Raw genomic sequence first — 24,877 nt, forward strand, 5'->3', positions numbered from 1 at the left:
CTTGTAGGACTGTCTGCTGTGTGATGGCCTCACATCACCCGGCCTGTGCCGGAGTGTCAGGGCGGTGACTGGCCACGTGCTCCACACACCGCCTACGTCAGTCCCAGGGATTGAATCAGAAGCTAAAGTGGGCCTAGGGATCTGCTTTCCAAACAGGGTGTCCAGATGATGCCTGCGAGCGCCCCTGTGTGAGATCGTGGCATTACGGGCAACTTGGAAGTGTAGCTACTGGTTTACGGTTGAGAAGCTTATGACTTGGGTGGGGCAGATCCAGTACAGATGAACACATTTCTAATGTCAGAGCACATTTAAAAAGCGACACCTCAAAGGCAAATGAAGTACCACAAACTTGTTGGAAATGAGCTCGCTTCTGGGGAGAAGGACCAGTATGATGAACCAGAGTGCCCAGCGTTCCAGTTAAAACAGTTCTCATTTTGATAGTTTTGTTTTGTTCCTGACACTAAAAACATGGATACTGCTCCCTTAATGGGCAGTCTCTCTTCCTAAAACATCTGCACATGAGAACCCTAGTTTGCTTGGTACCATGGTGTTTCCTGGCCTGGGGAGATGCTCTTATGTACATGCTAGTCATGGACTTGTTTTCTGAGTTTGGCGTGACAGGGTATTGTGGATGAAAAAAGTACTAGTGGGAAAATAGTATGACAAGAAGTCCTCAATATACTAATTTACGGGTACTATTTCTTCAGTGTCGGTTTTGTCTACCTTCTGGAACTGGCACTTGCCCGACTTAAGACGTGCACTGTATGCCATCAGTCCCCTTTCCTTCCGCAACACCCACCAAAACACCTTTCCTTATCCATCTGATAGTTGCCTTTTCTCTTTACTACTCAGCACAGAAATGCCCTAACATTGGATGTTTTAATAATTGTGCTTTATTTACCAGAGGCCAATTACTTAAAGTGATGTTCTAAGTTGGAACTAAAGTTAAGATTGTTGTGCTTTTTAGAACCAAACTGCTATATTACATACATACACATGTGCTTTATAAAACTCGGAAATACAAAAGGAGTCTGGAAGTAACAAAGTAAGAATGCTTAAGAAAAAGGACAAGGCAGATACGGTGGTGATACAAAACAATGAAAAATAGATGACTTTCATTCTGTTGGCTCTCTGTCTTTTCCTGTGCTTCTGATTCTTGACGTAAGTCTTTTGTTAAATTCCTGCTTTAGAAATATTTGGGGGTGGGGGAAGAGAAATGAGGACTTACAGTGTCCACGAACTAAACACCATTTACCTCGTAGCCAGGCTATCCCAAGGGAAGGAGCCATGTTCTTGTATATTTACACGGACACCATATCAAAGCTTTCTTTGTCTGGCTGGGAGAAATAAATTAAGCACCAAACCTTTAGTATTCTTACTATTCAAGTTTTAGACACAATCACATAAGCCATTGCTGAAGCTGTGCTTTTGCACTATTAGAGTTAAAAGGAAGGAATAACCTGGTGAAAAAAAACCATCCCTTTACACTTTAAAATAAATGGCTAAAATACAATAAAATCAATAGATGTAAATCCATTTACCATGTTTCATTCCAAACTGGTAACTTACAGAAACCCAACAGTACTCTTGTCTGTGAGAGGCACGTATTTGCTGAACGGTAAACATGCAGTTGTGCCACTGTTCCTACAGCCCACGGGGTCCCAAGGGTTAAAATTACAGAGAAAGAAAACTGGTCAGCTCAAATTCTCCGATGAATGCAAACATGCTACTTGATGATAAGCTATGATCAATTTTTCTATACATATATAACTTCGAAAAAGATAGACTTCTAAGAGATACCTTTGCCTTTCGCCAATTTACTTCGAGGTAGTTGGTATCCACCTGTTGCACAGCTGTTCATGGGTCAGGTCATCATCACAAACCTTTACAACACTAGCCTTCTAAGTCACATAATCCATTATATATTAAAACTTTGAGCACAGAAATAAAACGGGACAGTTATATATTTAAACTTAGGGCATAAAAAAATCGAGAAAATACCATTAGAAGGAGAAACATCAAAATCCATCTGTACTGCAAAAATTCCACAATGGTCTGATGTAAAACATGTAAAAAACATACAAAGAATCAAAGTGATTAATGCTAATGATTTTATATAAAGACAAATCACAGGACTAGAAATTTCAAGGTCAATCGATAAATGCTTATTGTTCAGAAAAAAGAATGCTGACGTACAAAAGAAGGATAGTGCAAGAAGAACTGCAATCTATTTCTCTTCACTTTGGAGATTTTGGTTATGAACCGTGCAGCTTGCCAGAGACGCTGCTGTCAAACTCAGATTCCATCCAGCGGGACGATTAAGGCACATCTTAATGGGGCTCAGGGGACAGCTTGCTGCATTCCCATCAGACGAATTCAGTTTCTCGTCCGTTTTCATTTGTAGCATGCTGCAAGAAAAAAGTGTAAAGCATTTCAGTTTTACTGTTCACTTTCAAAGAAATTATCAACCATGTAAAAGAAAATTTAGTAGTTTTATCGCTGGGACTTCTAAAATGCATTTACTACCCTGAAAGTACAAGAGGTTTTTTGTTGTGTTGTTGTTAGCTCCTGCCTCTTTACTGAACTGCATGTAATACAAATGTAAGCCACGAACTCGAGAGGTCAGTCCCCCAGATTCCACTGGATAAAAAAATCTCTGCATATACAGACTTCATCAGCATGCAGAACTGAGCGTGGCAGGGTTCATCCCTTTGAACTTGTCCTTTAGCCTACCAAGGATCAGAGAGCCACTTGAAGACCGAATGGACTTAACCTGTGTTGAATGCCTACTATGTGCTAGGAACATTCACATGTATTATTCATTCACATTTCGAAACAAGTGAGCAAGGTTAGCGCACGTATCCTCATGATGATAAATGAGTCCTGGGGAGTTAAGCGCAGATACACGCCTGAGGCTGCAGTCACGGGGCTGGAACTGCAATCCACTCCTTGCTCTTCCCTTGTGCCTGTCTCCTGGCTCCCTGATGGAAACCTTTACAGTTAGAGTCCACTTGACAAGCAGTGCACAGGTAATCCCGAGTCTTCCTGGGAGTCAGTTCACATCTTTAGACGTGAACCTTATGTTTATGAACTAACTGGCTTGCTGTGCGCCAGCTCATTTGCTATTTAACTGGTTAGGCTGGTTGGACAGCATTCCTAAGCTTTACCCAACCACACAGATCTGACCCATCAGGAAAGCGGAAAATGCACTGTGGCTTGTTGCAGCTGGTGAACGGCAGCAGCATCCAGGCTTCAGCAGCATTTTCCCAGTCCCTCCTTGCCTCTCACGCAACGGACTCCTTTGCCATTCAAGAGCGACTGGCACCCAGAAACCAGAGCGATTTAACCCGTTACACATTTTAACAGCTACCATGTTCTCCCTGAATTCTTCCTAGGCGAGCAGTCCCAGCTCCACCGAATGAGTTTCTATGGAAAGGGAACAAACTGACAAAAACTCTGAACTAGCTTAAAAGATTATTCGTTAAAAATAGTAAACCACTGAAAAAGCCAAAACACACAGATCTGATGAATAGGATTATATTCAAAGTACATCATGGCCTAATATGTGACGAGTTAGAGATCCAAAGCAGTATTTTCCTATCAGGTCTTAACTGGTTTTTGGAAATATTTACATCGTTTACTATTAGACTGATGTGCTCCCATGAACCTCATTTTGTTTTTCAAGTTAGCAGAGCTCGGATGCAGCGGCGATGCTTTCTTTTCCTCCAACAGCTCCAGGATTCGCACTTCCGTGTGCTAAAAGTATCACGTGCCCTGGCCGGATGGCTCGCTGGGTTGGAGTGTTGTCCTGTGCACCCCCCAAAAGGCTGTGGATTCAGTTCCCCATCAGGACGAGTACCTAAGGTTGTGGGCTTGGTCCCTGGTCGGGGTGTGTACAGGAGGCAACCGATCTGTTTCTCACATCAATGGTTCTCTCAAATAAGCATGTACTCGGGTGAGGATTTAAAAAAACACTTGATGTACACTTCTTTAAGAAACTAAGGCAGGCTATGAAAGTACAGTCATATTAATCGAGGTACCTTGGTAGAGAAATATATCAAGTATCCAACTCAAAAAAACCCCCAACAAAAAACGGCATGGAGCACCAAAATCATGGTCATAAAAACTTCTGTTTCCTGTTTGTTATTTGATTGGCAAAGGTATATTCATTGCAGAGTAATAACTGCGTTCGTTCTTCTTTGCCATACTGTGAAGACAGGGTTTTTGTTTGCTTTCACTTTTCTAGAGAGTGTGCCGTACTCTAAATTCGGGCACACACACTCAAGGGATGCCCAAAACTATACACAGTTTCTCTTCCCATACACGTGCATAGGGAGAAAAAAGAGCTAAATGTTAGTGCTAATATATAGATTGGCATGTGTAATTCACAAATATACACAAACCTAGTGAGTGGACGAAGTTGGGGCACCACTGATCTATAAAATAGTAGTAAGAGAAGAATACAGCTACCTTATGAACTGCTAACAGAGAGAACAGCGGAGCTAGAACTTTCTAGATAACCTTCACCCCATTTTAAAAAATGATAGTGAAACTGAGGTATAGGAAAATAGAAAAATAAACTTTTCCCCCAGTGTTCTAACCACATGCATGTGACCTAACAGAAGAACCTGAATCTCTAATTAACCTACTATCAACTAGAGTACTTTTCAATTCCATTTCTATGGTATTAAATTATTTAACACTTATTGAGTACCCACTAGACAGCACTATGAAATATAAACATGAGATAGACATAGAATCTGCAAGCTAGATTAATTTTTAACAAATATACCTTCATATTTGGAAGCTAAAATTTTGACTAAACTAGGTTTAATGCCAGGAATTTGTGGCATAATCATACACATTGGTACGAAGTGAGAGATTAATAATCATTCAATTTTACTTGATGTACTTTTTAAAGTACTTTTGTATATTATAAAAATAGGTCCTGTGTTTAGAAAATCACCGCAAAATGATTTATACAGCAAAGTTTCACAACTCCAGGTGGCCATTATTTCTTGGGTATTCTTCACATTGACATATATACATATTTGTGTTTCAACTATTTCCTCCTATACAATCCTGCATACTGTTCTGTACTTGCTTTAAAAAATGTGTATATTTTGATAGCATAGGGAATATAGTCAATAATACTGTACTATGTATGGTGCTAGGTGGGTATGGGAATTATCAGGGGGAACACTTAGTAAAATGCGTGATTGTCTAACCACTATGCTGCACACCTGAAACTAATATAAAATAATATTGGATATAAACTGTAATTGAAAAATAAAACAGTAAAAAAATAAAAATATGTATATTTTCCAGGTTGCTTCGTATTTGTATAGTGAATACTTGATACTTTGATACCTACATAGAATTCCACTCCATAGATCGGTCATAATTTACTACATTGGTTTTCAGTTGATAAGACCTTTAGGCTGTTCCAATCTTTTGCTTAAAATGTGAATCACTGAGTCTTACTGTGTGTGTGCAGGTTAACCACAGCGCCGATGTCTAGCAGGATGGCTGGGTCAAAGGGTGCTTTTCCATTTTGATGGGTCTTCACCAAATGCCCTCATAGACTGCGCCCTTTCACACTCTTAATATGGAAATGCCTTTCTTCCTCCACGCGCTCACCAACAGGTGGTGGAACCGAGGGGTGTGGGCGGCAATGACAGGTAAAGAAGGGCGTGCCACTGTTTCATCTGCAATTTTCACATGAGGAAGCTGAAGCGTATTTTCATTTCTTGGAAGCCATCTTTCATTTTCCTTTGCCGTGTTCTTGGCCAGTTGATGACCTTTTCCTTGCAGGTGCGCAGTTCAGATAAGCCCTTCGTTCTGCGTGTTTTACAACCCCATTCCCACGCCCGCCCTGCCTCGCTCCTAAGTTGTCTGTGTCTGCTTATGGCGACTCTGTCATAAACCCACTCTAAATTTGGTGTCAAATTTATTAACTTTTATTTCATGGCTTTTCTGCTTTACATCATAATTAGAAAGCTGAAGCAGTAGCATTTAAATTGCCTGAAAAAGTGGCTTCTTATCTCCATATCCAGAATTCTATCGAAACCTCAGCAACAGTGCATACGGCAGACTCCTTGAAAGCGGAGAATTAGGAGAAAGAATGTGAAGACCTGGATCCTATTCGGACACTAATAATCATCAGCCTACTGACCTTACTTTGGACAAGGAGCCTTAGCCTCCTTCAGCCTGATTTTCATCTGTAGGAAGAAAAATAAGACCTCTTCCCTGCTTGCCTTACACATTCCTGATGACCTGATGACAGCCCGCTCACATGCTCTAAAAGCCACACACAGCTGTAGACAGATGCCAAGGGTTAGTTTAACACTGCATACTTTGGTGGAAGGAGGAAGAAGCTGGAAAAGCGGTACTTATCCTAACCCGCGTGGTAGGTGAAAACCGAACAAGGGCAAAGAATGTTGAAATGATTAAGACACCTAAGCCTATTTTTAATATTTTAGGGACTGCACCCACCCTGAAGGAGAGCCTCCCTATACCATCTGAGTGCAAGTTTATAGAATACGTGCATTTGCAAAGTATGAAAGATGAAAATCTTTTGTGGGTCATTTAAATTGACAGTCACTGATAATTATAAGAAAAAACAATTTTTTTTAATCCAGCTCTAAGAATTTAAACTTGTTTTATTACTGGAGATACATTATAGCTCATTTGCCATTTAGACAGTGCACTTTAATGTAATCTCGCCAAGTTGCAGGAAACAGTAAATTTTAGTGTGATTAAGACAGGCCTGAAAATATTTATGGAGCTGCTATAAGTCAGGCACTGCGCCAAAAGCCTTCTTTTTGCATTACCTCACTCCATTCTAAGCACCACCGGTGGAGGCGCACAGGTGTGAGAAGACTCACCGGGGCACAGAACTGAGGGGAAGTCTTCGGGGCCAGTGGCCTACGACCCTGCCTTGCATGCTAACTCTGGGAATGTAGTTCTATCATGACTCACCAGGCTAGCATCCACTCATCTACCACTTCAGAATACCAACACATGGCGAGTGTCTGATCCACGGGTTTCAGACAGGAAGACACCCTGAGGGGCTGTGGTGGTTCCATTTAGGAGAGCGATGGAAGCAGAGCACGAAGTTTCCTCATAGTTAACTAAATGAGGAGCTGCCAGCCATCTTTCCATTTCTCAAGGTAAATCAAAAGTATGAGAGCCCAGACGAACGTTTCTGAGAGCCACCTTAAGAGTATCCTTGAGGTTGAATTTCACAAATGAATTCATCTTTACAAAGGGAAAAGGAAGGAAGCTATAGGCAGGGAAAAAATGTTTTCTGGTGTGGGGCTCGGAATTGCAATAGTTACTCTAAAGTACATAAAACTGTCAAATTTGAACTCAGCCATTTAACTGCAAATTCTGGAGTTAACACTATTTTAATGAGTTCCCCTATACTTGCTATCACCATTGTCTTATCCTTAACCCACATCAATCTGGCCTCTAGGTCTTTCACTTTATGAAAACAGCACTACAGTCACCAATGAATTCGTAAGTCTAGTGTATGATGTTATAGTTTTCAACTTTTTGCCTTCCTAGCAATATTCAAAACTCTGTTGGCCATTTCCTCTGCTACGGACTGAACTGTGCACCTCCCATATCTATATGTTGAAGGTCCAACCCCCCATATTGAGAGACCCGACCTTTAGGAGGTAATGAAGGTGAATTGAGGTCACAGGGTGGGGCCCAAGATGATGGGGTTGGTGTATCTGTAAGTGCAGAGGACACCAGAGGACAGGAAGGTGGCCACCTGAAGGCCAGGAAGGGAAACGAACCCTTCAGACCTTGGTCTTGCTTTCTAGCTTCCAGAGCTGTGAGAAAATAAATTTCTGTTGTTTGCCATGTAATGTTTCTTTGTTTTTATTTTTTGTTGCTTTTTAATGGTAGCCCAAGCAAAGTAAGACATCCTCTTTCATGAAACTTTTTTTGGCTTTGAGACAAAGCACACAATGCTGGCTTTCTCTGCTTCTTCCCACTGCAGGTCATACTCCTCTACCTGGCTAATTCATGCTGGAAGTTCTCAAGGCTGAGTCCCAGGCTTTCCTTCCTTCTTATCCAGTGATTTCTCTTTAGGGTTCTCATAATACTCAGTTTCAGCCAGCAACGCGCCCTAGAGGTCTCACCTGCCCCCACAGCGACGCGACACTCCTTCACAAGGGTTTTCCTGACTACTCAACCTACAGCAGCTCCCGAGAAATTCCTACATCTCCTAATTTCACTAATACAATTGACCACTGCCTTGTGTTTTCTACTTCATTTTTTCTTTCACTAAAATACAAACACAATGAAAATAAAGATCCTTGCTGGTCTTTTTCAGCACCTAGCGTATAGACATTGGATAAATATTTGTTAAAAAATAAATCTGGGACTTCTGGCCACAAAGAAGTAACAAGAACTGGATTTACCATTTCATTTTAAGCAACAGATAAAATATATAAAGTTTTCTTTAAGCCCAGGAAAGACAGGAAGTGCAAGATGACAGCGATCCCTGAAAGAAGGGAAACGAGGGAGGTAAGAACTACCATCCGCTCTGGCTTACAGCCTGGTGAGCTTCCAGGCTGCAGTGCACGGAGAGGAGTCCAAAGAGAACTTGGAAATCTTCCTGAAATGAGAAGACAGACTTTGGAGGTGAGGAAATTTAGGTCAGCTAGGCTGTGTGGCTGAGCCGCTGAGGGAGCTGCAGAGAGCGCTCGGGGATCTGGGTCGGGTTCCCCTGGAGACTGGAGATGCTGGCCCGCGCACGCCTGTTTCCCAAGGCGGGGAAAAAGACGACGGAAAGGGGCCAGGTGGGAAGTCTCTACCCAGCCCGTGGGACTGGATGTCTGTGTTCATACCACAGATAGCACACCACAGACAGCATACCAGCAAGAATGGGAAGACCTCTTAAGACATGGGACAAGAGGAACCTTCGGGTATTGCTTTTCGCCCTAACTAGTGGTGTAAAATTAGCCCTTTGTTGCCAAGAGTAATCTTATTAAAATAATCTCATCACAAAAACAAAAACAAATAAACAAAAAAACTAGGTACAGTGACATTGTGGTGGTTATTTTGCAATACATACAATATCAAATCAGAATGTCGTACACCTGAAACTAATATGATATATGTCAATTATACCCCAATGATTTAAAAAAGACGTTCACTTCATATGATAAAGGAACCAATCCATCAAAAGTACATGAAAATTCTAAATGTGTAGGAATCTAATCACAGAGCTTCAAAATACATAAAGCAAAACCTGATAGAAGTATAAATGATAAACAACAAAATCCAGAATAACAGTTGTAGTTTTCAACACCCCTCTCTAAAAAATCAACAGAACGAGTAAACTGAAATGCAGTAAGAATGGAAAAGAGTTAAACAGCACCCTCTACTAAGGGACTTAACTGACATTTCTAGAACATTCCACCCTAGAGTGGCAGAATATACATTATTTTCAAGGACATACATAACATTCAATAATGTAGATCTGGGTAGACTCCGACCCGTAAAACAAATGTCGGTAAATAAAAAAAGATTAAAATCATACAAAGCATATTTTAAAGCCATAAGAATTAAGTTAGAAGCTAGTAACAGGAAAATATCTGGAAACTAAACAACACATCTCTAAATAACCCATGGGTTACAGAAATCACACAGGAAATTAGAAAATCTAATTAAATGAAAGTGAAAACAGCACAGCAAGTTTTCTTGCTGTAGGACAGAAAGTTTTTAGAGGCAATTCACAACATTATGATCATGTTAGGTAAGATACAATCGTCCCTCTGCCTTCACAACACTAATTTCTACACTAACGGTTCTCAAAGCTCGCTCCCTGGACCAGCAACGCAAGCAACCCCACTCCACAGCCACTGAATCAAACTGGCTGGAGTCGAATCATCTCTTTTTGAACGAGCCTTCCTGGTGACTCTGCTTCACACCACAGTTTCTAAACCACTGTTTTCAAGTAGTGCGGTCCTCATTTGGGGGAGATCTCTAGGAGCGACCGGAACCGCCGCACGCACACAACCATGGCTGCAGGGAGCCTGCCCGGTCTGGGGTCACTTACTCCCCAGTCCTCACCGCGCCATGCTCCCTTTTCTCTCTCGCCCCTGGATGCATCAGGCATGTCTTATCCCTCTTCCTGCCAAGAATTACAATGCCTCGGAGTTTTGTTTTCAACGTGCAATCCCTTCTTCCTGGAGGGCCATTCCTCCCCTCCTCGTTCTCTGCTGCTGCCCTGGTTAACTCCTGCTCAGCACTCACAGCTCAGTGTCATGGCCATGTCCTTAGGAAGGTCTGTCCTCACTTCCCTGACTGGATCGAATCTGTGAAGAATTCTCACTCACCACCTACTAATTAAGAAGTTAAGATTTGTGTAATTATCTCCTCAAGGTCTGTCTTTCCGAATAAACGTGATCCATGAGGGCAGGAACCGTAATCCCAGATGTCTACCACACCGCTTGGCACACAGGAGACGGACATTTTTGAAAGGATAAATTAATGGGGTCTATAGGTTCTCGCTTTCTGTATTTATATAATATAGAAACAAAGTCACAAATAAATTTTCAAGGTTGCTGGGAATTAAAATTGGGAGGAAGGAGCCAAGGTTTTTTTTTTTAATTGAACAAAAAAGATAAAACTTGGCCAGGTGAAATCATTCAGACACCCAGTCTGCTTTCTTTTTTAAAAATAATTAATGATAGGCGAATTCAGTAGGCATAACATGATAATCACAGAATGCTCAGCTCCACTACAAAGAAAATGGTTCACAGCCCAGGAAAGCTGGGGGGAGGGGGAGGGGGATGGTAGCCAGGAGAGCTGAACTAAGAATTTTGAGTTCCTAAGGGAAGAACTAGAACAAAGGGGCACAAAAGGAGAGAACACTTGAGGAAGGAACTTAAGGCCTGAAGCACCAAGCTCAATCTCTAACAGGTGGTAGGAGCTCGTTAAGGAAAAGAAGGGTGACCCTTGAACTTACCTCATATAGACAAAGCAGGTCTGGAGGCTGCAGGGAGAGAATAGAGATTTACAAAACAATAAAACTGGCACTCAGGACTCCCCCAGCATCACTCTGCTGGGTAAAGACAAGTCTGGTCCCACAAAGATACTATTTGACAGAAATGTATTGTGTGGGAGGAGGGAGTGGGCAATCGCAGGGGGTGGATGGCTTTTGGGAGTACTCTGGATATAACAACTTTAATTCGCTAAAAAAAATCCAGCAACTGTTTCTAGCCACTCCACCTCAAAATTCTACTGATATGAACAGGGTCAGTGAGTGCACTTCTCCTGGGAAGGGCCAGGTGAGTCCTTTAGGCTCTGAGGGCTCTGTGTGATCTCTGTTGCAGTTACTCAGCTCAGCTCCCGTGTGTGGCACAAAACCAGCAACAGAAAGTTAAGTCAGTGAAAGGTGGTGCTCCAAGAAAACTCTACTTCCAAAGTGGGACATGGGCCAGGCTCCTGAATTAGAGAATTAATATTATGTTTAAAAATGATTTTATACCCCATATCCACTAGTACGGAAAATCAACCAAATAATCTTTCTTCAATTTATACTTATGTTGCCCCGAACAACTTGGAATATTTTTGATACGTTCCCCAAGTTCATGCATTCTTTCTGGGAGTATCACAGTAAATACAGAAAAACCCTAGTACGAAACCATGCACAGCAACCTTTCCCGATGATGTTCCCCAGGCTGTGTTCGGTAGGACATAGGAAGTCACATACACATAGTTGGAGAACACAGTTCAGCATGTTAATGGGGCGCTGGGACTCAGGAAGCACAGGAGGGACAACAGAGCCTTTCTCAGCATTTCACCACCACAGGACCCTTGCACACAGACCCCCTGGCCTTCTGTATTTCCTGGAATACATCTCCGGAATGCCTGTGCAGCAGATTAGATTCAGGGTGACGGTGAATCATTTGGAACCTTTTTTTTTTTCCTATCAAAATGAAATTTAGAAAATCATCTACTCTAGCTTCATAGTTTTCCCATTAAGTGATAATAATGATGCTAAATAATGGCACATGAAGAAACCATGAACTTTAAATTTTATTTTAAAAGGTTAAGGATATTTTGTGTCAAGGGTTGCCTCAACCATACAAATTTAAAAGAATATCTTGAGTTAAGACTCAAAAGATTTGGTAGAATGTTCGAAGTAGGACCAAAAGATGCGTGGTTAGTCTGGGTTTCAGGTTGATGAGGAATACTATACTGTTAATTAAAGAGCACCCATCAGTTATATACCTGTGTGAAAACCAGCATTCAGAATGAAAAGAAAATGCATGTTCTGTCATTCTTGAGAAGAGATGACAAAACAGGAGAGGCGAAGGAAACTGAACATTTTTGAGTCATCTCAGAATCCAAATCAAAGTGTCAACTTGAATTCTCAGTTTTTATGAGGGAAATTTAACATTTTAGGATGAGACCTATGAATTTAGTAGCTTCAAGCTCACATTAGGTTACTCTAGCTTTACAGCGTCCTCAGAGGTGTCCACAGGCAGTGTGTTTATGCTCAGATATGTATCAGTTGGGAAAAGGCACGTATTTGCTCCGGGAACTCAAAAGACATTGATATTAAAAAGGTCTCTATTATTTTCAAGAGTCACACTCCATTATCAATCAAAATAATCTCTTGCAACTAGCCCTTCATCCACCCCATTTTGCTCTCCCCTCAGATGTATACCGTGTGCTCCTCTTGGAAAAGACACTGGAATCACACCTCCATCACACAGTTTCTCACTGTTCACACAACTCATTCTTGGCTCGATCTCTTGTCCTGTTACACCCGCCTGGTGTACGCAATAAGGATTACATCCAAGGCCCACCTTTCTCTATGCTTACGTTCTGGCAGCAGAGATAAAATCCCAAAGCTGTTCAATCCAGTTATTTCTTGGGACAGTATTTTAAACCTATCCACATTACTAACACCCGCCATACAAGTCTTAGACTACCTCTTGATTCCAAAATGGATTCTAAGATGCTTAACATTCTGCCCATGAACTTACAAAGAGATTTTTTTGTCCTCATATATCTCTCACTCCTCATGTTTTAAGAGAGAAGTGACTCTTGTGGCCAAGGCCAATCTTGCTAATGATGCTCCATAATATCCAATAATGAAATCAGGGGCTTCACCCCACTTTCACTGCTTGCCATTTCGGTTTTGTATCTTCCTCCTTTCATTTTCTACTGGCTTCTCCCACTGGCATCTAACTTTATTTTCTTTATAAACCTGCCTTAAACAGGGCTTCCCTTTCATTACTTCCCTATCTCCTCTCCAATCGTAGCCATTTATAGTTTTCCGTGCTAATTTCCTCCCCCTGCATGTACTCAATCACAAGGCTTCTGGCTCTCTTAGTCCACCATACTGCTCTCTCCCAAATCAGTAAAATAACCTCTTGTGCTGTGTTCAATGGAAATGTACCAAGGCTTACTTGACCTGTTACTGACAGTTGTTACACTGCCGTTTTCTCCAGCTATGATGCACTTCCTTTTCACCACCCTCTCCTGCCTTCCTCTCACCCACTGGCCACTCTTACCAGTTTCCTTTGTACGCCGTCTTTCTTTTCTCCATATCCTTGGGGCCCTGGGGTCCTAGGCTCGTCCCATTTTACACTGAACACAATCTCTTCAATGACTCGCTGACACCAAGTCTTTACCTCTAGCTCAGAACTCTCTCCTGAGCAGAACTCCACCTTAAGTAATTGCTTCCTCAACGTCTCACTGGATACCCAGGATTCCGTATGTCTAAAACTGAATAGAGCACACGTTCTCTCATACCTCAGAGCAGGTACTACCACCTATCCAGGTATTTAAGCTCCAAACCTGGATGTTATCCTTCATTCCTCTACTCTCTTAGAAGTATCGATTCTACTTCATAGCTATTTTCATAAATGTATCTATTTTTCTCCATTAATGTCACTAGTAGGGCTCAAAATATTTTTTTCATTAACTCACAGTTTGGGCTGTGCTTCCCTCAGTAGCTTTACCTTTTGCCATTTTCCATCTACCCCCGGCCCCATCCTTAAGTCCCATTTTATGCCTCAGCTATTTGAACAAAATTACTTAGTGTTCCAAACAAGCCTTTTTGTCTCCCCCATTTTTGACATGCAGTTTGCTCTGCCTGAAATACTCCTTTCCCAACTTCTACTACTTTGGCATCCTTGAACTCTCAGCTTAGCTGTGGCTATGTAGGAATCCTTGCCTAATTCTCCAAACCCGGGTTCAATTTCCCTCCTGTGTGCTCCCTAAATCCACGTCTCTCACGGATCCTAGCATTCACCTTTCCACTGGAGTTGCCTATTCACAGTAACTCCATGATAAGCACTGATAGCACAAACCATGGCTTTAACCCCCAAAACATATACTATCCCCCTTAAAACATAAAATACCCTTTATTTGTTGGATAAATAAATGATGTAGGTCTTGTTTACCCAATTAGATGGAAAGGGAACTTTCTGAACATTCTGCAGTGCCTAAGAGCATATTGTAGGCATTCACTAAATATTTGTCGAACTAAGAATAGAATGGAATTGTATTTCTTTTTCCTCCTTTCCATGTCTACAGATATACAACAGTACAAATGTAGAGAAGTATAAATCTTAAAACTCCTGAGTATTAAACTATATCTGAACAGTTAATTTTGAAATGTATAAAAATAAGACACTTGTGGTAGAAGCAAAACTTTTCCTCAACAGAAATATTGCATATTTCATTATATATATACATTGCACTAGGAATTTTTCTAGAAAAGTTCTATTGTTAAAAGTCTCTCAGGTCTTCAGTCACTAATTACTCTATGAAGAACAGAAACACATATAAAACTAATAATGAATTTTAGTGTTATTTCCAAAAAGGCAAAAAGAAGTATGAAATACCCAGAATAATGAGAAAAAAAATAACACCTTAAAGAACATTTAAAAATCAGATAAATACAACAAATATTGTTTTAAGTACAACTTTATAAAGATGTCCTTGATTAATTAAAAAAAAAGAATGTTAAAAATAAAGAAGGAAAGTTATCAGTAAAAAGATAAAACTTTAAGCAGAACAGGAAATAGTACTGATAATTTTTAAAATGAGAAAAGGTGAAAACAACTCTAAATGTACTAAAATTGCTTTTACATGATCACAAAATGACCGAAATTAATTTGAAAAGTAATAATCAGGCATCTTCCATCTTATTTTTCTAGGGTAATCTCATATTTAGTATGATGAAAAATCATTAAAATAAAATTTTTATATTTCCACCTTAGGAAGATACAACGGCTAAGAAGCTGAAAGGACAAAACAGTTCTGTTGTAAAATGAGTTCATCAAATGCCTCGCTGACTTCCTTTGGTAAACTTGAACAGCATGAAATGAGGATGGTATAGCGATTTAAAAATGAAACACTACATTCTCCATTCATGACAGTCTTTTAAAAATATGTGTGTATATTTTTAGGTGGATTATAATTTTTAAAAAAATCACTACCAGGCTTCCCTCTTTTTTCCTGACATTCTATTTGTTACAGTTACTTTCAGTTATCCTGAAGGCAAGAAACAAAGGGTATAATTTTAGATTTGATATTTTTTCATAATGAAGACTTTAATTTTAAAATTTTAATCATTGCATTTAAAAAATTTTAATCACTGCATGTTAGTTTGGATATTACCAAAATAGGCATTTTAAAATTACTTAGTTAAATAAATAAATTTTGGCGTCCATAATAATCTTACATATTAAAACTCAAGTTTAATTACTGCTTTTAATATTTTAACCTAAGACCCGATAGTACTTTTTTAGCTTTTAAAAAAGTTTTAAAGGGTAGAAATAAAGCCATCAATACCAACCCAACCCCCAGAAAAATGCCCTGAAATATTCAATGTGACAATGCAATCATATGATAAACTATCCTTAAATTTCCAAATGTAGCCTGGCGTTGCTTCGTGTCAGGAGAGCAGTCAGGAAGCACTACCGCACCCCTCTGTGTCTTGAATTGTCTAGGCCTTTACAGTGAGCAGAGTCAGAACTGGCTACATTGGCCACTACAGTGTTCATGTCCCCTTTTTGCTAGGTGCTAACAGTAGTCTCCCGGAGGCGCCAATGTCAGGTTAGTATAACTGAGGAAAGCAGGTAATTGCTTACTTAATTTCAGTTTGCGACACCTTAAAATTAGCTGTATAGCTCATTTCTCCCAAGATAGACTATGGATTATCTTTGGAAAGAAATGCTCATGGAATCTAGTTCAGTGTCTAATATGAAAAACACTATTCAACAAGTTTGCTGATTTGTTGAAAAAAAATATCTTCTTCCTTGATATTGTTTAAATAAGCAAAGTATTGAAGTGGTTTGCACAGCAGTACCAAAGAGCATAAGTTAATGGTGAGTGTAAGACTGGTTCCCCCTAGAATTATTACCCATGTTACAGCCTTCCTTTTTTTGACATGGTCTGGTCTCTAATTATCAGACAATAAATATATATTAGTCAGTAGTGTAGTAGTTAACTTTTAGACAGTTACTTGGGCATATTTATCTGTCAAACTGTCTTCTGTATTTATATTAGATCAAATGCAAAAGTAGATAATACAATTTTATATTAATGATACACATTTAGAGGCTTTCCATATCTCTATTAAATGTACTTGAATTTGCTTGAGATCCTGGACACATTACACGTGGGGAAGTGCACTGGTACATTTAGCAGCACCTAATTTCATGAGTTTCATACTAGGTGCCAAGAAATTAGGTTGTCCAAATATTTTGGAAATAAATTAAAACTAAATCAGCTGTTTCTTTTCTGCCCATCAGTTTATGCTTCACTCGAGGCACCTACAATGAAACTTTAAAATTAAGTAGAGAAAAACTTACCTAGTTGGGATTTTGAATAATAGTTTGCCATTTGTCCACTGTTGCAAGACTGTCGTTTATGTCTTTTTGTTGACATTTCTGTGGTCTTCCATGGTGGTCTTTTTCTTTTGTTCAATTTGCTAAGAACTTCAGAACTATCGGAAGGAGTCTTGTCATAATTAACGCATTTATTTAATTTACTATTGTCAAGTTGGCCAGGAAATTTATCAGCTGCAGGACTATTTACCTTAGCATTTTCTATTTCTTTAGACTGTTTTTTAAAAGAATTTTGCCTAGCAGAATGGGATCTTAAGGTAAAGCGTTTTGATTCTTCCATATGAGTCTGATGATTACTTCCACTGGCAACAGATTCAGGAGAATAAATAACTGTATTTAGCTTAAAAGTATTTTTGTGTTCAAGATAGTTGATCTTTCTCAAAAATATTCTACAATCTTTTAAGGTTTTTGATCTCCAATTATTTGGGCATACATTTCCTAGTCTTGGTCCCTTTTCAAAATCTTTTTGGCTGCAATTTGTTCCATTTTCTTTTGCTTCTGACTTAAATTTACTCTCTAAACTAGCATGGGTTTTAAAGTCAGACTTTGCCACTCTCTGTTGCAAAAAGCCATCCCTGATCTCAGGTGGCAAAATAAACTGATTATCTACTGTGTTTTTCCCTTGGAGTGGGATGTCAGCGTTTGGGCCCCCCTCAGTCTTATTTAAAAATTGGTTCTGGCAGAAAAATCTCAAGTTCCTCCTTTTAGAGAGCCAATCAACTGTTCCATGGGTGTGCAGCTTTCCCTCTCTTCTCCACCTTTCATGTTGCAACCTCTTAAACTCAGTCCTTTTGAATCTACCTAGTGTTAAATTACTTTTCACATTTAAGAGTGGAGAGCTAACCATTTTATGTAGTATATGCAACTTCCCTGATTTTGAAGGAGAAGATAGTGCAAATTTTTTAAAGTGCTTTTTGAAGGGGCTGGTATTAAAATCGGAATATTTGGTCCCTAATTTAACTCCTCTGGTATTTATTACTTCTAAAGGGTTTCGAGCATTTGCTTTTCTAACTAGAGAAAGAGACTGTGTTTCTGTCGTTTGCATAAACCAGGTACACAGATCATTCAAATCATATTTTTTCTGAAAAAGCATTTTTACAGGTGAGACTTCAAGTTCTAAAAGACAGGTTTTCAAAGGGCTAGCTATTTTGCAATCATTACTTTCAGTGTGTTCCCTTTTTTTATGAACACAATTTTCAGCTTCATCTCCACTCACTTGCACCCAAGCATTTGTTATTTGCTCGAATCTATTGTTTAATTCTTCTAATAAGGAATCGCTTGAAGTAGAAGCAGCCCACCATCTGAGCAAAGGGTTTGATGAAATTATGGGGTCCAAGGATATTTCAGAAATGGGTCTTAATTTGTTATTTTCCAAACATTTTTTTGCATTCCTTGAATTTCTAGCTCGTGGTGTACCTTTGGGAGCTATTTTTATCCTTGACTGCCTATGTTTTTCCTTCTGACTTTTCCCCTTCTGCAAATGGAGTTTATATGATTTATGGAGCAGAGTATTTCTATAAATAAGTGAACTAGAAGATGCTAATGAATGTAAGAAATGCAGAGATGGTTTTCTATCCCTAACAGAATGTCTCAAAGGTATAGCAGCAACCATACTTTTTGAACCATTCTTAAATATGTCAGCTTCACTGTGCCTTGTATCCATCTTACTGCATTGGTGAACACACTTTTCTTCAGGCAGACTTTTTTCCAATGTATTTTCTTGTTGTAAAGGAGGTAAGCAGCTGCTAATACTCACTTCTCTCTCCTGAGGTGAAATTCTATTAATAGTTACAGATATACCAGAGATTTTCACTTTTGCAGGTCTACCCGGCTTCCTAATTATTGCCAAAGGCTTCTGATTTGGTCGAATAATGTTCTTGGAAGGCTGAGGTATCACAGACTTGTTCTTGATAGGTCTCACATATTCAAAGCCACACCCTAAGATCTCGCTTTCAGTAGTCAAACTTGACACAGCACTTATTCTTTCACCTGAGTCAAGTTCATATTCTCTAATATTTCTGAGATTATTATAGTCAGTTGGAAAATCTGCAACCTTATTGTTTAAAGACGTAACATTGCTTATGTTTATACTTCCTTCAGAAACATGCCTTTTAGTTCTTCTTGACCTTCCATAAATAACAGTTACTGTAATACTCTTTTTATAAATACCTTCTTTTACTTCTGATAGGAGAGATTCTGGGCTTTTCTTCCCAGCACTAAAGGACTCATTTTGGCAAATGGTGATGTCCGTTTGATCAATTTTCGGTTTTGGTGGTCTTCCAATTGGTCGCTTAATCTGTTTTACAACCTGGGGACCTATTTTTTTAGGTCTACCTGGTTTTCTTTTAAAAGATGAATCAATTGCACTGCTTGAATTTTCCTTAGGTTCTTCTTGGGGCTTATCACTATTTGTATCATCAATAAACATTGCAGAAGATTCTGCAGATTCTTTTCCACTATTAAATTTGTTTAGTTCTCTTTGAAGAGTGTCACTATCATTAAGATTGGAACTAAAATTTTCAAAGTTAGTATTTGGAATATCCTTATTTGTTTCTGTTTTTTTTTCAATTACATGATGGTTTGAGCATTTTTCAGAAGAAGGATGATCAACATTTGATTTAGAATTACCGACTGAAGTTAAAGTATATTTGACTCCTTCACCGCTTTTAACCTCAGATAAAAACATGAGTTTGATGGGACTAGAATAGGTAGAAAAAGAAGAGCTTTCGATGGCTTTATACTTCGTTGGTACATTCTCAACAGTGGAAATCAAGCTACCCGTATCTAAAATAGATGACTTTTTCAGATTATCGAGTCTTCTTTTATTCAAATCTATTGGAGGCATATGATTGCTTTTCATATTGCTGGATGCTACCACAGATTTTGATAAACTCTGCTCTTTGCATGTCATTCTACTTATAGTGAGAGTCATATTTCTACCGGCATTTTGATCTTTACCATCAATTTCTTTCAATTTCTTGGATGCTTTATATCCTTCTGATAACGACTGATTATTCCAAGACTTCTTGGCCATATTTATTGTATCTTCCAAACGCTCCACAACAACTTGTAAATTAGAATTCATCGCAATTTTGTTTAGATCTATATTGTGTGAGCTTTCAATTTGAATACTTTTCACTTGATCTTTTTTTTTTGTAGATTCAGAAACTTTTTTGGACTTAGGGGATTTTTTGAGAACATAATTATTTGTTACATATATAGAATACCATCCTGGAGGCACAATATTTCGTTTAGTTCTGCTAAAAAATCCAGGGACATCACCTTTCAAAGGAGTTTGCGTATTCTCTAATTTTGAGTTCTCCTTATGATTTTGCAAAAACTTTCCAGCTGCAGATTTCTCCTGTGTATTTTTTATGTTTATTTTCTCAGGTGTAATTTTTTTTAAGCTTTCTGAAAATGTGTCAAAAGCCAAGTTAGCTTCTAAATTATGAAGAGGTAGTTGCAATGACTGTAATGCATAATCTGGTGAAAATGCTATTTCTGCACGATGGCTGTCTTGAAGGTTTTCAGAATTTTGTAAAGAAGGCCCTTGGTAATGACAGAATTCTTCTTTGTTTGTTGAAAATATCACATCATTGCATATCAGTTTCCTTGAAAATTTTTCACTGCATTTCTTTCTTATAAAATTTTCATCAAGACTAGCAAGTTCTCTTTTTATCTGCAAAGACTGCCTTCTATACATGGGTGAATCAGGAGAGTTATGCATTGCAAATAATGTTTCTTGACGCTTTCGAAATCTTGTCTGAATAATTTTATTTTCTACCTTTTTATCGTGTTGACTCAGCAATTCCATAAAACTGTAATCACTGGCCTTTGCATTATGCAAGAGGGAGGTTATTAAATCTCTCAATTTTAAATCATTATCTGTATTACAATCACTGCTAGGTAACTTGATAAGGTTTGTCATATCTGTAGTTTCTATTGATTTTAATTTTTCATTAATACGGTCCATTAAATCTTTAAAAATTACAGTAGTTTCACCTTTTTCATGATTTGTAGTATAATTATTGCTGCCTTCCAAGAGCAAAGAATCAGAGTTACTGGATACTTCAGTTTTATGTAGTTTATCCTCATGATAACCTTTGTCACTACTTATTTCTGCTGGTGTGAGAAATGGAGGCTGGTTAATGTTTGTTTCAAGTCTGTTATTTTCTAAGGCTGAAAGCTCTGAGATGACATCTTTCAATTTTTCAAATCCTTCAGGCTGTACAGGTGATAATGGTGGGGGTGAGGGACTTCGAGATCTACAAATGTCTTCAAGACTGACTGAAACATCACCGCGTACTTCCTTTGATGAAAGAGGAGTATGAAAGGCCAATTTTGTAGAGTGAGTGTTTGGCAACAGTCCAGAACAGCACCTGTGAGAAGTATAACTGTTTGCAATTCCTCTATTCACTACTGTCTTAATGTGTTCAATAGTTACAGTTTGGCACGACAAACAATGTAAATCTTTAATACAGACTGGCAGAGGCACAAAACCAGGGCTTTGTCTTTCATTTTGTAAACACCCTCTTTCTGCCAGCCTATATTCACAATTACAGAATAGACCATGTAAATCATCTTCAATTAGGGACTTTTGAGATTCTGAAGACACAGTATATGATGTATTACAACAGCAAAGAGAAGCAGCATTCTGCTCTTGGACTAGAAATTTCAACATAGCCAAAACTTGTTGCTGGTGATGTATGCACAAAGATTCCAAAACTTTGCTTAATGCTGATTTTCCTTTTTCCATTTTAGTAGCTTCCTCTGATTTTGCATCAACAGTTGAACTAAAAATAAAAATCAAACAAAAAATGAATTACAGCAAAAATACCAACATTATAAGGAGTTATAATTTTAACAGAGTTTGAACAAAAGCTATTTTGGTATTGCTGGACAGTATACTAACTTCCACAGAGCTTCAATAATGGCATCTTGATTATCGTTCAGCTTAAGTAAAATGAAACACTGATGATTCTCTCCTATGGCAAAGTCTAAGAGTCAAAACAAAACCCTGGTTTTGTTATATAAAAGCTGATGGTTATAGATATGATTGTATTTCCAGATTGCTAGTGTTTAGATCTTTGAATATATTAAGAATATTTAATGAAAGTGCTTCACCAGGAGTTAAAGTTTTTGTAAAGTAGACATTTTATAAGTTACTTTGATAATTATCAGTTGGTATTAGTGCAAATAAAAAAAGAGATGTATGAGAAAATCTTTATTTAAAATACATTTTTTCAAGTTAATGAAAATATTATTAATAAAATCTTTGCATAATCACAAGAAAAATTAAGGGATTTAGATTTCATATAAATAACAAAATGTCTGTTCTAAGATTAAGCTGCAGGCATTTTAACCTAATAAAAATAAAAAATTTAAGCTATTAAAAAATGAAATCTATTTTTAATTGATTTTAAATATTAAAGTAATTACATTGAAACTAAAGGCATTACTTACCTAATTATTTAATCTCAAATGCTGGAAAATGTCCACTGCAGAAACTACTATATATATCTAACTTTAACTGAGACTCATTATTACTTAGCAATCAATGTAGAAGTCTACAAAAATTTTTTAATCCGGCTACCAGCAGTAAGAGGAATAAAATATATAAAAGAATTCTGTTTCAGAAAAGCATCCATTTAAATTAAACATATCACCAAACTCTGTACATGAAAACAGCCTCCCACTCCTGACTTCTTATGTTTGTTGTTATTGCTAGAAGCTCCTGGTTTGTAGAATTTAGGGTTGGAATTGGGACATGCTGATTATGAGTTGCTACAGAAGAATGAGTTTTATTTAATAAAAGGTTATGTTCATGCACATTAAAAATTAATGAATTCTTTTAAAATGAAAAGTGGGACTGATTTTATTTTGTTTGCTAAAAATGGCTTAATTTGTTTTACAGATAAGTATGAAACATTTTATTTACATTTTATAAAAAGTTATTTGAATAGGAAAAATACCAGGCAAATTTTGAACATTAGATCAAAATTTTTCTAATAAAAAATAACTTTACTAGATTCAACTGATATTTCACTAAAACTAGCATGTGATTAGGTATAAAGTAGTTATCAAAGTGAGAAAAGATAGGAAATTACAATAAAGTTCACTGCCACCTCTAGACAGATGAAGATATGACATTACCCCAGTAACATTTTCTTTCTGAAAATAAATATTGTAAATTTTATCATGGTTGGGGTGTAAAATGATGAAACTAACTCCCAAGATTCAATATTAGATAATTCAAAAAAAATATATGTAGGGAACAAAAGAGGAAAAAGTGTTAACTATCAATTATAAAGATATAAATAAAATTATGCTATTTTTCAGCAAATTAAAAATTATAATTTTCACATAAGCAGAAGAACACCCTCACCCCCCAAAATTCTGATAAACAGACTTCAAAAGTTTCTTTAGAGTTATTGTATGGCCTATTAAGCACATATGTGACTAAACAGTTAAAGATTTTTACATACTTTTCAGAAAAATATATTGCACTGTATTTTAAAGATTAATTTGCTTTTATAACAGTTCCTGAAATGCTCAAATGCTGTTTTCCGTTAGTAAAATCAAGTAAGACAGAGAAATAATATAAATTAATGACTAATGTTAAGTATTCTGAAAACCACGAGATTTTTCTCTTTCTCTTCTAACATTGTAAGGAAATTTGTATTTAATTACTTCTCAGTTTATTACTTCTAATAATAAAATTCCAAAAAATACTATAGTGGCCAGTAATTTCCATATAATGCTATATGAAGAATAGCTTAATAAAGTTCCTAATTAGATATTCAGATATTGGATTAGATTCAGATATTTGATAATTAAGTTCTCCAATTATAAAACTCTATAATATGTTTACTTGGCTTCAAATTTTTCCTTTTCCATATTTCTTTCTTGCATGTTAAAAATCTCAAAGAAAAATATAATACATTAAACCTAATATGAATAATAGTTGAAAACTCGTAAGTCTCCAATCTAGAATTTATTCCCAAGTGATTAAAGGTTCTAAAATTGTATCTTTCATAGCTTCCTTTGTTTTAATGCTAAAATTTTTTCTACTCTTTTCCTGTTTGATTTACAGACCAAAACATCCTGCCTATTCTTGTGTGTTACTATCCGTTTTCCCATTACACATTTTGTTATTGAAATAGTTTTGGAGAAAGTCCATTTCTAGTATTTCATCTTAATAAAACGGCTTCCTAGAATGAATTAAAGAAGTCAGTGTAGTCAGTTTTTTCTTTGCTTTTCTTTTTTCTCTTTTACTGAATGAGTAAATCAATCACACACCAACAGTGTTGTAAATTTAAGTGCAAAAGCATTGAAGTGCTTTACTACAAATTACAACCTAGAAACACGTTAACTGAACAATTAAAATTCATACAATCAGATTTAGATATATAACAACACAAAGTAGGAACAGAATTACAGTACATTTACAACACAAGACAGATACATGAATTCATTAGAAAATATTGTAATAAATAATTCATGAATTATAGTGCAATTGATTTATGCATAAATATAACTAATTGCCTAACAATCAGTTTATATTAACAAAATCTGTCAAAATCAAGGCAGCCACAGAGTTTTACTAAATTACTGCGACAATGAAAATACTGCAATTAAAAAACAAATACAAGTATTTGTACTGTAAACAACTAAAAAAATCAGTCTCACTAAAGTTAGTATACAATTTAATATAAAATTGTCATTAGCTACCAGAAGTGGTTTAAACAACTTTTTACTGAGCAGTAGTTTTCTAAAAACAGAGGCACTGTTTTTTTCTTTTCCTTTTTTTTTTTAAATATAAAATACTTGAGGAACATTCAAATAAGTAGAAAGCACATAAGGGTTGCTTTCACCTTCATTAAAAGTCTGCTGAAACTGGATATTTCAGAAAATTGTCAATTGATAAGTAGTAACTGGTAACTAAATTTATAAAGTACTTTGAAAGTTTAACATAAAGA

At 37.4% G+C, this 24,877-nt stretch overlaps 1 protein-coding gene across 6 annotated transcripts in view; it reads right to left on the reverse strand.

Annotated features, from left to right (window-relative positions):
* Nucleotides 1-128: 128 nt before the first annotated feature.
* The window catches only part of LCORL (ligand dependent nuclear receptor corepressor like), a 125,397-nt gene continuing 100,648 nt past the window's right edge, over nt 129-24,877 (reverse strand). For 3 of the 6 annotated variants that reach the window (XM_045834486.1, XM_045834489.1, XM_045834490.1), the window contains 3 exons: nt 16,863-21,691; nt 10,991-11,017; nt 2,308-2,408 (listed from right to left, as the gene is read on the reverse strand). In XM_045834486.1, the coding sequence (XP_045690442.1) occupies nt 10,992-11,017; nt 16,863-21,691 (4,855 nt within the window). In that variant the 3' untranslated portion in view covers nt 2,308-2,408; nt 10,991. Of the gene's footprint in view, nt 2,409-10,990; nt 11,018-16,862; nt 21,692-24,877 lie in introns of all 6 variants that reach the window. The other 3 variants (XM_045834488.1, XM_045834492.1, XM_045834493.1) reach the window with 3 other exon arrangements.

This window comes from Phyllostomus hastatus, unplaced genomic scaffold (genome assembly GCF_019186645.2).
Source record: "Phyllostomus hastatus isolate PE091 unplaced genomic scaffold, TTU_PhHast_1.1 phas_contig_196, whole genome shotgun sequence".
Lineage (NCBI taxonomy): Eukaryota > Metazoa > Chordata > Mammalia > Chiroptera > Phyllostomidae > Phyllostomus > Phyllostomus hastatus.